We start from the raw sequence: 13,353 nt of genomic DNA, 5'->3' as shown, positions 1-13,353 counted from the left end.
CATTTCTCCAAGACTTCTAGATGGGCCTGGGTCCTGAGGCCCACCAAGCTGGGGGACTCGGTGACGAGTCTAAGTGAACAAACGTATGCCTTCTCATTATTTTCTTTTAAAAATAGAGAATAAAGGTTAATCAATTCAGTCCCACGAACAACAACATGGTCATCTAGTTCTTCAGAGAGCAGAATCCTGGGATGGATCTCCGGATAACTTTCCTCACACCTCCTGAGGAGCGTTTCAAACTCGTCCATCGTTCTGGAAGTTTCTCCACTTTTCCAGAGTCTAGCCTAAGCCAATCCCAAGCTGTCCCCCGCCCCACCTTTTCCCCAATAGCCAATCATGCATGATAGGCTGCAAAGAGTACAGGACTGCAAGTTAAGAAACTTGTTTCCTAGTCCCAGATCTGCCATGTACTTTGTAACTTTGGGAAATGATTCCACTTCTCTGAAACTCGTAGACTAAATGATGGCCAATAACCTCTACAAGCACTAACGTTTTGTGATTCTCGCTAAAACATGAATCTTGCCAGAGCTAGATTTAGCTCAGGTCTACATCTGTCAAGGTGGCTACCGGTTCCTGCAGTTCAAGGGCCAGAGAGAAAAGCTGCCATGGAAACCAAAGCGTGAGCAGAAATCGCGGAGCGGAACCAGAAGGCGGCGGGTAAGGGGGCCGAGGGAACACAGAAAATCGAAGGACGATGGGCACACTAACAGTATTCTGACAAGGAGAGGGAGAAAAAGCCCAGACTGAAAGAGGAAATTATGACTACAGTCTTAGATGATTCCCTTGGCGTCTCAGGCCTCGCCACACTGCGCAGGCGTTCCGCGGGTCCTCAACTCTGCTCTTTGACCTCTCGCCCCACCCCCCCCTCCTCCGCAGCATCGGAACAGCTCTTCCGGTGTTGTGGAGGCGGTTCCGGTTCGCGGCGGTTCCCGGGTTTTGCGTTCCGCGCCCGGCCGGAAACCCCTTCGCATAGCAGCCGGTTCCGGTTCGGTGAGTGGCGGCGGGAAGCTGGGGGAGGGGTGAGGATGGAGGGAGCCTTGACCGGGAGGCAGAGCGGGCCCGGGCCCGGCAGCCTAGGCTGGGCTGGACGGAAGCGGGGACAGCTGTGGGGAGTGCGCTTTTTCCTCTGCCCCGCCCCCTGGGACCACCTCTCCCCCCTGCTGTCCGAGGCCGCGATCTGGCGGATGGCTGTTAGTTAGCTTTCCCGAGGCGGTTCCTTGAGGCCTCTTTCTCCGGGGTCGAGGAGAGGCCGTCTCCCTACGGTCACGGCCGGCCCCATCTCAGCGCCTAGTCCTACTCGTGAGGAAAAGGCCGGTTGGGATTTCGGGGCTTTCCCGCCAGAGCAGGTCTTCTCTCAGGGGAAAGCTGTTTTCATCGGGAAGCTCAGCTTTTCTGTTATACGTGCTTCACCTCCCGCCTTCCTTGAGGCTTGAAAGATATTTCTCGACTACTTCTGCGTCTCATGTAAACATTTCTCCAACTCTTTTACTCTGTGGTATCTCCCAGAGATGTGATACCGCTAGTGCCACCACCAGAAAGAAACGTCTGGACTCTCCTGCCCAGGTTATGAAAATCCCCTTAAACTGCCGCCGTTTGCTTACCTGGCTTATCGCCTCCTGGTAATTCCCTTGAACCGTCTCTTTCTTGGTGTCCCCTATAACGTGATCTCTCTGGATATATACCCAATTTCTCTCGAGCTTGGTGATTTCTGTTTATCGGTGCCTTTGCAGTATTTCCACTATCTTGTTGGCAATAACTCTCTGCTTTATCACTTTCTCGTCAGCCTTGTTAAAGTCGTTTCACCTCACGTTTGTTTGCTTTTTATGTTTGGGGTGGTGGTGATTCTTGTGAAATTTATGCCTTTTCGAGGCCCCCAACTAATTGACTTAGAGTTCTTCTTCCAAGTGCATGATTTTGGATGATTTTAGATCGTATCATCTCCTAAATCTTTATAAAGATAATTTGTGTTAAGGGCTCCTGTTGAGAGATAGATTACACTGAACTTGAAATTACAGTTACAGTGAAACTTCAAGCATATCTTTAAGAATGATCCCTTAACCTGCTAGTTTAGAGATTCCCTTTTCTCCTTCAGTCTCATGTTGGAAGTCTCATTTGTTGTGGAGAAGCCTCACTCACTCTTACTTAATTCCAATTAATTATCCCAGCTGCAAAGATGGTCTTCCTATCACCCATCTGATGACAGATCTAGAGGCAGCAAATGAATTAAAAAACAGGTTCTTCTACCTCAAGCTAAGGTGATGTAATTCTAGACTACTGCTTTGGAAGTCTTTTCCTTTTCTATACCTGACTCCTACACCTTCTACCAGTTGCACCAGCTTTATTATCTTGTTTTAAGTATCTGTTGATAAATCTGGTTTCCTCCCTCTGACAGTGAGATTCTCAGCAGCAGGGACCAGTTCATACTCATCCTTGTATCCCCAGTCCACTCTGTGTTATTGGTGCACAGTAAATGTTTGTGTGTGTGAAAGAAAGTGAATCCTTTTTTTAAGGATTTTAAGGTGTTAGAGTCTAATTTGAGTGATGCCTTTTGAAATGTGAAAGACAACCAAAAATTGCATAATGATATAGTGCAGACTGTTTCATATACATAATTTTCCAGAGTTTGTAATAGGATGATTCACATGATCACTTCCACACCCTTGTCATATCAGAAATTATTCTTACTACATCTTGGTCCTGCAAAAAGCTAATTGTATAGGGCCTCTCCTCAGTATATACTTTCAAATAGCTTCATGGTAGCTCTAAACGTTCACTTTTATAATCACCTCTTTGCATGTATGTCTTACTATACTCATTACGTTTTGTTATTGTCAGGACTTTGCCATCATTTTTTTTTCTTCCAGATTTTTTGTTATCTTGTGCTCAGCCACTTATCTGACTCAACTGAATACCTGTAATTACTTATATTTTTTTCATTAATTGACGTGAAGTAGAAAATTAAGTACTAGAATACTCTTAGAAGGAAAAATTTCTCATGCTTGAAAGAATTTGGTGGCATCAGAACTTCCAGGGACCACATTTCATGTTGGATCTTGGGGTAAAATATCCTTTCTCCCATTATATTTGCACAGTGGCGAAAAGAAAGTAGCATAAGTACACCAAAGAAGCTGGACGTGCCTGGGAAATGCCATGGACAGAGGAGCCTGGTGGGCTACAATCTGCAGGGTCGAAAGAGTCAGGACTTGGTGACCAAATAGTAGCAGCAGCATTAAAAAAGTGTGGATTCCCCAGATTTAGCTAGGGATTACCTTTATCTTGCCAAAGTGTATGAATCCTTCAATAAGGATATGTTGAAGGATGTGAAATATTGTGATGTTTGTTGAAAGAGCATCTGCTTATAAGTGAGGATGCCTGGATTTTTGTCTTTCCTTTGTCCCATCTTTGTGATTTCAGGCAAGTTACTAAACCTCTCTGGACATAATTTCCAATGTTCTTTGATTTCTTGCTTGCTTCCCTTTCACCTCTATCTCACCAGTGCAAAGGAAGTTAACATGGGATTGTTCTAATGAGCACCAGGCTTTTAAATTGGCATTCCTTTTAATATAACAAAAAGATTAGCGGTAACTCCTGACCTGTGGGCCCTCAGAACTGGGGGCAACTGGTGGACAGGAAGAAAAGAGAGGCAGAGTGTCCTAGAGATCTTTGGAAGTGCTGAAATGATTAGACAGTAGAAAATGAGGAAATATTTTAAAACTAACCCTGAAATAAATGTCCCCTCACCCCTTCCCACCCAAGCCAAACAGGTGTGTTTTGAAACTTTAAATACGATAAATATTGAAAATACAGCTTTATGGGTTTTGTGTTTTTTTTTTTTTTTTTTCCAAAAAAGACTAGTGGTCACAATTACGGAATGGCTTGAAAGAATGAAATGTGAGAAAGTCACTGCTAGTTTATTGGTTGATAGGATTTTTTTCCCCTTAATAGGGGACCCAGGGAATTTGGCTTTATTAAAAAAGAAAGAAGGGAAAAGAATAATCTGGAGAATTACCAGATAGAAACCTTATAGTAAGTTGAGCATTTGGAAATATATTTGAAGCCTTAATCTAAGACTTAAATTCTTTGGGAAACTCCCCTGGCAAGACTAGGTAATCAGATAATTAGTTAGTCTATAGCTATGCCAAGAAAAGCTCAAGCAGCCTTCCTTAATGTGTGCACTTCAGTGTTGGGACCATAAAGGGTTCCTGGTATTGTCATTCAGTCTCTTTGGTTGAAGCTCTGATAGTGCTATGTGGCTGGTGAAGTGCTCAGTCTTTTAAAAAATATGTGATAAGATTATGAATAAATAAGTGTACCACCCCTAGTCATCTCCTTGTAAATCTTCCAAGAAGCCTTGGTCCAAGGATGTGCTAGTTCCACCAGCTAGGCTTTTAACTTCTTTTTCTGGGCAAATTAGACATATCGAGGAGAAAATTTCATATAGGCAAAAGGGCTTTGATTTGTAACCATTTGATTAATGATGGGGGGGGGTATTTAATACAATTGTGATGAGTTCTTTGATTGTCCTCAGAATGTCTTATTGCTTTTTGTTTGGCCTGTAAGACATGGGGAAGAGAAGTGTTCATAGGACTGCTATAAGATCTGTTACTTGTTTATAAAATGGTTTAGCATGAGGTGATAGAGCAATGGATTGGGAAGAACGTTTAGGTTGTAATTTCAGTGCTGTCACTAACTTTATGATCCTATGCAAATTAACCTCCAGTGTTGGCTCTCCTGACCCGCTTTGTGCTGTAGTATTCTGTGGGTAGCCCATAATCGCTCTTTAGTATAGCACAGGTTGCAGAAATGTTTGGAACTACCTTAGGCTAGTTTTAGTTTCCATTCTCTTCCCATCAACTTGCCTTACCATCTTATTTTTTCCTTCACTAAGAATAAAAGCACCACTTCTGAGTGGCTTCATGTTCTATAATTATATGAAAGAGCTGTTTCAGAATGTAATCTTTCTGTTTTCTGTCTTCTTTTATAGGGCTTTGTATCTTTGCTGAAGTCAGTGATGTGAAAACACCTGACATGGGTAAGACTGATTATGAAGTAGTGTTCAGTCCTTTTACTCTAATTAGTTAAGCTGGAATGAAAGAATATTTGCATCTATGCTTAATAATATTTTCAATATTTGGATTTTTGTGTTAATAATAATTTTAAAGGAGATCTCGTCCTAATTATATAATACAGTATATCAAACAATTTTCTTTTGGTCAGGCTGTTCTTTATAGTAACATTTTAAAGCATTTTCTCATTCATTGTATTAAAAAGCCAAATACATATTACCAAGTATTACTATGTGCAAGGCCTTTTAAGTACTTAAAATACTTAATAGTATCTAGTAGGTGGGCTTCACTGGTGACTCAGTGGTAAAGAAATCCATCTGCCAATGCAGGAGACAAGGGTTAGATCCCTGGATCAGGAAGATCCCCTGGAGAAGGAAATGGCAATCCACTCTAGTATTCTTGCCTGGGAAATCCCATGAATAGAGGAGCCTGGTGGGCTACAGTCCATGGGGTCGCAGAGTCAGAAACGACTTAGCCACTAAAGAGCAGTAGCATCTAGTAGCTGCTGTTACTATCTAAGACACAGAGATTTAAGAAACATGCCTAGGATCACACAACTATAATTAGTGAAGCCAGGATTTAAGCTCAGGCAGACTGGTTCTTTAATATTGTGTTATGCTGTGTGTTACGGGCTTCCCTGATAACTCAGTTGGTAAAGAATCCGCCTGTAGTCCAAGAGACCCTGGTTCTATTCCTGGGTTGGGAAGATCTGCTGGAGAAGGGATAGGCTACCCACTCCAGTATTCTTGGGCTTCCTTTGTGGTTCAACTGATAAAGAATCTGCCTGCATTGCGGGAGACCTGGGTTTGATCCTTGGGTTGGGAAGATCCCCTGTAAAAGGGAAAGGCTACCCACTCCAGTATTCTGACCTAGAGAATTCCATGGACTATATAGTCCTTGGGGTCCCAAAGAGTTGGACACGACTAAGTGACTTTCACTTCACTTCATACTGCTTATTATATGATAAATAATTTGATAAAGGTAAAATTTTAATTTCATTTAGCTAGTAGCATTGAGAAGTAATTGTGATTGAAACATTTCCCTTTGTTCATAGTAGTTTATGTCTGTAATGAGACCAATATAAATAAGGTCAAGACTAGTAGTCAGTTTAAGAATAGGGTGGAAAACCTGTACAGTTAGGTCTTATAACATCGCATGTGTTTCTTTAAAGTCCACATTAGTCTTCTCTCCACTGTTTTCTCCTTTTGCTCAGTCTCTCTTCTTTCTCCTGGTCATTTGTTTCCCTTTTCTCTCATTGCTGTTAACAGTGTGAATCACTGAATTCCCTTCCTCTCATTTTTTTCTGTTCTAGCTCTTTTATAGTAATAAACCCCTCAAAAATGGTTATAAAAGTAAGGTTCTGCCACAGTATTACAGTAATTGAGCTGATGTCTATTAAGAGCTATATGAATAAATTATGCTTTTTGCAGAAAAAATTTTCACATGGATTAAATTTTACAGTACCTTTTTGAGTTGAAATAGGAAATAAACTGGGTTAAGAGTATTTGTTTTGAATGGTAAAATTTTTCCCTATTTTTTTAATATTTAAAATTTTTTCTACAGTTAAAAAAATCAAAATTTTCTTTTGGGAAGATTTCATTGTTTTTAAAACTTTGAATTAAGCTATTTTTATTCTTGTACAAGTCTTGAACTGTTTAGTAGATGATCTCAATTCCAAATTAACCAATTTCTGCACGTGGGCCTCTTTTTGACAGGGACATTTTGAGATTGCCAATAGTTGTGAAGGAGAGAGGTTTTATTTGATTGTAGAGGTGTTTGGGAGAATTCATTTTTATTAGGTGAAAAGATTGGTTCATGGAAAAATAAATATTGAAGCATTATGTGACTTGAACTAATCTGGACTCTCCCCAGATGATATTGCTGATAGGATGAGGATGGATGCTGGAGAAGTAACCTTAGTGAACCACAACTCCATATTCAAAACCCATCTCCTGTCACAAACAGGTTTTTCAGAGGACCAGCTTTCACTTTCTGACCATCAGGTTAGTAATAATTTTCTTTCCTTAATTAATGTATTATTTAGGCTTAAGTTTTCATCTGATAGGGTTTAAATGCCACACTTGAAAACACAGGCAAATATGTAAACTTTTTAGAATCGGTAACTAGTGTTTCTCTGGTAGCTCAGCTGGTAAAAAATCTGCCTGCAATGCAGGAGACCCTGGTTTGATTCCTGGGTTGGGAAGATCTGCTGGAGAAGGGATAGGCTACCCACTCCAGTATTCTTGGGCTTCCCTGGTGGCTCAGCTGGTAAAGAATCCGCCTGCAATGCGGGAGACCTGGGTTTGATCCCTGGGTTGGGAACATCCCCTGAAGAAGGGAAAGGCTACCAACTCCAGTATTCTGGTCTAGAGAATTCCATGGACTGTATGGTCCATGGGGTCACAAAAAGTTGGACACGACTAAGAAACTTTTGCATACTAGTATTTGGAATTTTGTTTGATATGTTAAAGTTAAGATAAGAACCAGGCTATGTATGAATTCTTGGAGAATGGTACCTTTTAGAAAACTCTTTATTCCTCAATATTTTATTTATCAATACACAGATCAGTGATCTTTTAAACTGATGTCTTAAAATCGCTGAGCGTTAAATGGGAGGAAGTTGAAAATATACAACAGCTCTCAGATTTCTCTGTTCTATAAAGCTTAGTTTCTCAGGGATCAGGAGCATCAGCATCATCTGAGAGCTTATGAGAAATACAGAATCTCAAGCTTTATTCCATACCTACTGAATCACAATCTATAGTTTAAAAAGTCTCTAGCTGATCTATATACACATTAAGATTTGAGGATCACTGTTAATAAAGCAATCTTTCTCAGTAGGAAGCCATTAGGAACACAGCTTTGCTGTGTTCAGAATGTTTAGCATCCCAAACCCCTGGGCACTTAATACCTGTAGCATCTGACCCCATTAATCATTTTGATAACTGAATACATATCTCCACATTTATAGATTTGTACTAGGGTACAGGAGCACCCCTGATTAAGAACTGTCCTGTTATCAAAAGAATCAAAACCAGGTTGATTTTGTCAGCTGCTTTGTTGTGTGATACAGCTGGCTTTGAGAATAGGATATACTAGATACATATTACCTTGTAATGAGCATTCTATGAACTAAGTTGTTTAACAAATATTTTCCCATTTTTTCCCCTTGAAGCCTTAGTCATTTCATCAGATTGTCTATGTGTCTTCCTTTCTTACTAGCATGTAGTTTATTATATATATACGTATATTTAATTGTTCTGAACTGTGTCATAATCTTGTCTAATTGTGTGTTTTTCCTAGTGTCAATCTTTATTGCATTTTATTGTTAAAAAATATGGCTTAAAAATCTTTTGTTTTGTTTAGATTTTACCTTCCAGGCGAGGAAATTTGGACCGGTCTTACACTTGTTCTACAAGAAGTGCAGCTTATAGTCCAAACTATTTTTCAGGTATGACACATTACTTGAAGTCAAGGCATTCCTACCTTTCAGTCTTCTTCTTAGCAAATCGTTTGTGTTTACTGTCTCTAAAAGTGAAAACATTGTCAAAAGCAAAATGGTATTTTTTCCACTAAAACATCATTTTAGTAAGCTATTTGTGGTTGCTATAATACTTCACTAATCTAGTCTCAACCGAACATTTTTTAAAGAGAAAGTATTTTTTTTGGAATCAGTTCTCCTACTTGCTTATTATGCCATTGTAAAAAGCAGTACAACTCTGGTTTTGGTTTTTTTTTTTTAAGATATGTGTATGTAATGTAAAGGATACTTGTTTTGTACTGATTTAAAGCACAGAGCTAGCCTATTTGTATTTGGCTTAAAACCATAAATTCTGAAAACTTATTTCTACCCAAGCTTGTCCCTCCTTTAGGGCAGGAAATGTTCACTACGTGTTTCTGTCTAGCACCTGCCACAGCCATGCTTGCATATTCAAGGGCTTGCCTTTTCAACTTGTGATCCATAACAGAAATCAGCATTCTCTAGGCTACTCCTGGCCCCTGGCCTGCCTTACTTTTCATCTGCCCCCTTCTTAAGGTTTGGATTTGCAATGATCTGGCTCTGTCTTGGGGAAACTTAAGAGTTTTTTTATTGGTTAGCCTCCTGGCAGCATGACCCAGGAAGATTGTAGTGGTCTTCCAAAGTTTTTCACTCCTCATGCTTTCATCTCCTCACCTGACCACAAGTATGGGAATATTAGCCATACCATTGAACTTGTTTCAGTGGGATTTTTATAAGGATAAATTGAGATAATAAATATGAAATGCAAATAATAATTATTGTTATTTGGCTTCCTCAGGATTCAGCAAGATGAGATCTCCTCCCCTAAAAAGACGTTAGTATGATGTTCTTTGAGATTTATATTATATTTAAATATCGTTTAGTGGGTGGTTCTTTACCTTGGGCACTGGATTTCCTCTCCCAGGGTGGGAAATGGTCTCCACATAGTATGTGCTTAATTGTATAGAAAAATCAGTTAATTTTTTCAGAAAGTAACTCTGCCATCATTGTTGTTGAAAAGTTCTTTCTGATAAGCAGAGAGCCTGAAATCTGGCTTCATAGGTCATTAGTATTAATACTACAAATAGGACAGTTGAGTGGATAATGAAATCAGATCATTAATATTTTCATTTGAACTCAAGCTATATATGCTTGTAATTTTGTTTGCTGGTTTACCATTGGACAGAATATTTGGTTTCAGTTTAAAGTAATTTCCTTTAATATTAATTACATTTAATAATAAACAATCATATATAGAAAATTATACTCAAATTATATTCACTATCTCCTGGCTAACTCAACTCTTACTGAATTCTGTGGTCATTTCTGTTTTTTTGTCAGTATATATCCATGTACACATCGTATGATTCAAAACATACCATCTTTTGTTAACCTAGTTTTTAAAAAAAAAGTATTCTGCTTACCTATTACTCTTCATATTTACCTTTTTCTGTTGATTTCTAATAACCCATGGGATTTATATACACATTCACAGTCCTTTATGTCCAATCCCAAAATTCAAAAGCCTCTGAAAACCAAAAATTTTTATCGTAATTTGTTTGACATCAAGACTGAGCTGTATTCTTTTCTTGGCAAAGAACTACATGAATTGATATTTAACTATTTATGTTTTGCTTTTTAAAAAATCTCTGTAAATACGAATATTTATAAATTTCACTATAGATATATCAATGTGTTTAATAACAAGGTGCTGCTTCAGGTTACACTTAGAAGCACTACATAATATATGCCAGATTATCTTTGTAAAATTTCAAAAAAAATTTTTAATGTAGAAATACAACTGAATCCAAGGGGCTGTGATTTAGGATAATGGGCATGTATCTTCATTTCCTTTATTTTCTTTATGGTTTAGGTCCCCTTCACCTTCATTGTTTTTAGCTATTATAAATACATAACTTAAAAACATTTGTTTTTAGCTTTTTTCTTTTAAATTTCGGTAGACCCTTGATATTCACAAAGGATATTTCTGAGATCATCTCAGGTCCCTATATTCTTGACTGTGGTGGTATTTAACAAATTGCTGGCTTTGTACACAGTTACATGATTCTTGAGGGTTATTTTTCTGTTTGTCCTCATACCACAAGTTGATCCCTGTGTCAAAATCTTATGTCAGAGTTTTTGTCTCTCACTTGAAAGGCCTTTTTTTTTTTCTTTTAGGAAAAGAAAAAAATTTGTAACAGTTACTTTAAATGTGATGATGACTAGAGAATATCAACAATGAGTAATAAAACCATATTAAATGGAGATGCTGAGCCATTACATCCATTTTCTAAATTAAAACCTGAAGCAGAGGATTCAGATTTATGCCTCTGCCAAATATAATCTAGTCTGTGACCAAACAAATTTATGGTGTTTCACAGACCGCTAAGGTTGCTCTCTGACAATTAGAAATTTAAATCTGTGAATGCCAAAGATCTGTATCCTTTTTTTTGAATACTGAAAACTGTAATTCAAATCTTTTTACTGTGTACTTTTTTTTTTTTACTTTGTTGCCTTGCTACACCCATTCTTGTTTATTGCAAGTCCTGTAGAATATTGTTCCTGCTATCTCCTTTTCTTTTCTGATAATTTTCACATTAATTTCTGTGGTCATTCACCTTGATTTGATTGGGCGAGACATGGGTCCTCAGTTTACTTGCCTTAGTCTCCTCATCATGACCATATTGGATTTTGTCTCCTCTCTTATCATCTGCTCCTCCACTAAGGTGAAAACAAACACAGGAAAGCCTCAAACTAGAATCTAGAGTCTACAGCTTCCCATTTACACTTTACTGGATCTGCCTCTCTGTATGAAGCTTTTAAAATATTTCCAAGATCAGACCATGTAAAATGCTGATTTTTTTTTTAAAAGCTGATTTTAAAAGAAAAATTTAGAAAGCAGAAATGTATCATTTTCACTTTAATAACTTATTATTGACCAGACTTCAAGACCTCTTGATTTTATTAAGAGCACAATTGGAAAAAAATTTAAAACATTCTAAACCTTAAATAAAAGTAGCTTAAGATGAAAAGAAATGATTTTGCTCATGCTTAGAATCATTATCAATGTCTTATCTTTGTAAAATATGTTAAATTAGGTTGCCAAACTGACATTTAGTAGGTAAGATGAATTGAAGCATCCTGTATTCATAAGAACTAAATAAACCTGAAACTTAACAGGAGCAACTGATGGTTACTTTCATAGTAAGTGATTGCCTGACACACTTTTTTTTAATGTGAAATTTCACTGTGTCCATAAAAATATTGCCTGTCTCTATTGAAAATGTGTATAGAAAAATACCTGTAATTCCATCACCAAATTAAAATTTTGGTGTATTCCCCTATAATAATGTGTGTGTACACACATACATAGGTAATCTTATTTATGGCATTTGCAATCTGACTTCTTAATGATGACAATACTAAAAGAGAGTGCAGCCTCCTGTTGGTGGTCCCTCTGTAGCTTTGCTTGATCACATCAGCAGTAGAGCATTGTTCAGTAATATCACTGAGTAATTTTGGTGAAATAGATTGCTTGATCCTGTGCTTTTTCCTTTTAATTTTAAAGCCAAAAAAACCTGTGACATCTGTCAGATACCATCAAAGAGGCTACTCTGGTTTATCCTTAGTCTCAAATTTGCATTTTTTAGTAGACTTATTCCTCAAGTAGACAGCTCAAGTTAGATCATTCCCTAATCAAATTTTAGCAAAAAGTATGAGAAACAGATTTCTATCATTATTACTTTGCTTAAAGATAATGATTTTCTGGTCCTTTAATGAAACTCATTTTCATTAGCATCATGTCTCTATTTTTACAGTAATAGTAATAGATGTCAAGGCAAGCATAGTTGTTGGCTGCAGAGGAAAAAAGTTGTAATTCATTATGAAAATAAATTTAATTATTACATTATGTCATACACTGGTACTGTAATGGTGGTACTTAATACCACCCTTGACTATTTCTTTTATTTCTCTTATTTACCCTAAATTCTGATAATCCTGATCAAAAAAATCCACAATACAAAACTAGTATTTTTGTCAGTTGCCTTACTTTTTAGATAAGAGTATCAAAAGCTACATTAAGTAATTTAAACAGCAAATACATAATATTGTGCAAAATTCTATAGTAATATGCTTTGAAAGAGGATCTTCAAAGTGATGTGGGCATTAGACAAAAATTCTGAAAGTAGAGAATTAACATTTTCATCTTTCCACTGGTGCTCCTCAGTCACATAGGCTAACATCTGAACTTATTTTGAAGGTGTTGTTTTAAATTGTCCCATCCTGCTGATGGACAGAGGAGAATATAAAAATTATCCTACTCCTAGCTGAAACTGAAAGATTTTTATCACCCCAGTTTGTAAGCCACAAGTCATAAAACTGAAATAATAAGTAATCCTCACTTAGTCTGACTGCAGTAACAAGTATCGGAGTATTGATATGTTTGATCATAACATTCAATGACTGACGTTATCATACCAGAACCAGATGCACATGATGGGTCATTCCTGCCATAAGCCGGCCAGAATAAGCAGCAATTAGGTTATCTCTGCTCTTAGACAGAGCCCCTGAGTTGTGAACACGGTAATTAAAAACAGAGTGACACCAGCTGCTTATTAAGCAATAACTGTTGTTCATTTGAATTACAATTCTCCTTGGCCCTCCACCTGCTTTCTTACTGGTCTGGCCTACCTTCTTTCAGGCCCAGGCCTGGGAGTGCTTGCAAGATATAGTTGGGGTAAAATGTTGACTTTTGGTGGACACCACGGAGTCACATTGATGCAGATA

At 37.9% G+C, this 13,353-nt stretch overlaps 1 protein-coding gene across 4 annotated transcripts in view; it reads left to right on the top strand.

Annotated features, from left to right (window-relative positions):
* The first annotated feature begins 743 nt into the window (after positions 1 to 743).
* SENP1 (SUMO specific peptidase 1) overlaps positions 744 to 13,353 on the top strand; it is a 52,460-nt gene continuing 39,850 nt past the window's right edge. Inside the window, exons 1-5 of one of the 4 annotated variants that reach the window (XM_070370685.1) lie at positions 1,014 to 1,563; positions 4,985 to 5,032; positions 6,939 to 7,069; positions 8,433 to 8,517; positions 9,365 to 9,400. In XM_070370685.1, the coding sequence (XP_070226786.1) occupies positions 5,029 to 5,032; positions 6,939 to 7,069; positions 8,433 to 8,517; positions 9,365 to 9,400 (256 nt within the window). In that variant the 5' untranslated portion in view covers positions 1,014 to 1,563; positions 4,985 to 5,028. Of the gene's footprint in view, positions 991 to 1,013; positions 1,620 to 2,194; positions 2,256 to 4,984; positions 5,033 to 6,938; positions 7,070 to 8,432; positions 8,518 to 9,364; positions 9,401 to 13,353 lie in introns of those variants that run through there. The other 3 variants (XM_070370684.1, XM_070370687.1, XM_005905463.3) reach the window with 3 other exon arrangements.

The sequence above is a fragment of the Bos mutus genome, chromosome 5 (genome assembly GCF_027580195.1).
Source record: "Bos mutus isolate GX-2022 chromosome 5, NWIPB_WYAK_1.1, whole genome shotgun sequence".
NCBI lineage: Eukaryota > Metazoa > Chordata > Mammalia > Artiodactyla > Bovidae > Bos > Bos mutus.
The sequence above is the reverse complement of the archived record's forward strand: the minus strand, read 5'-3'. Positions and strand labels throughout refer to the sequence as shown.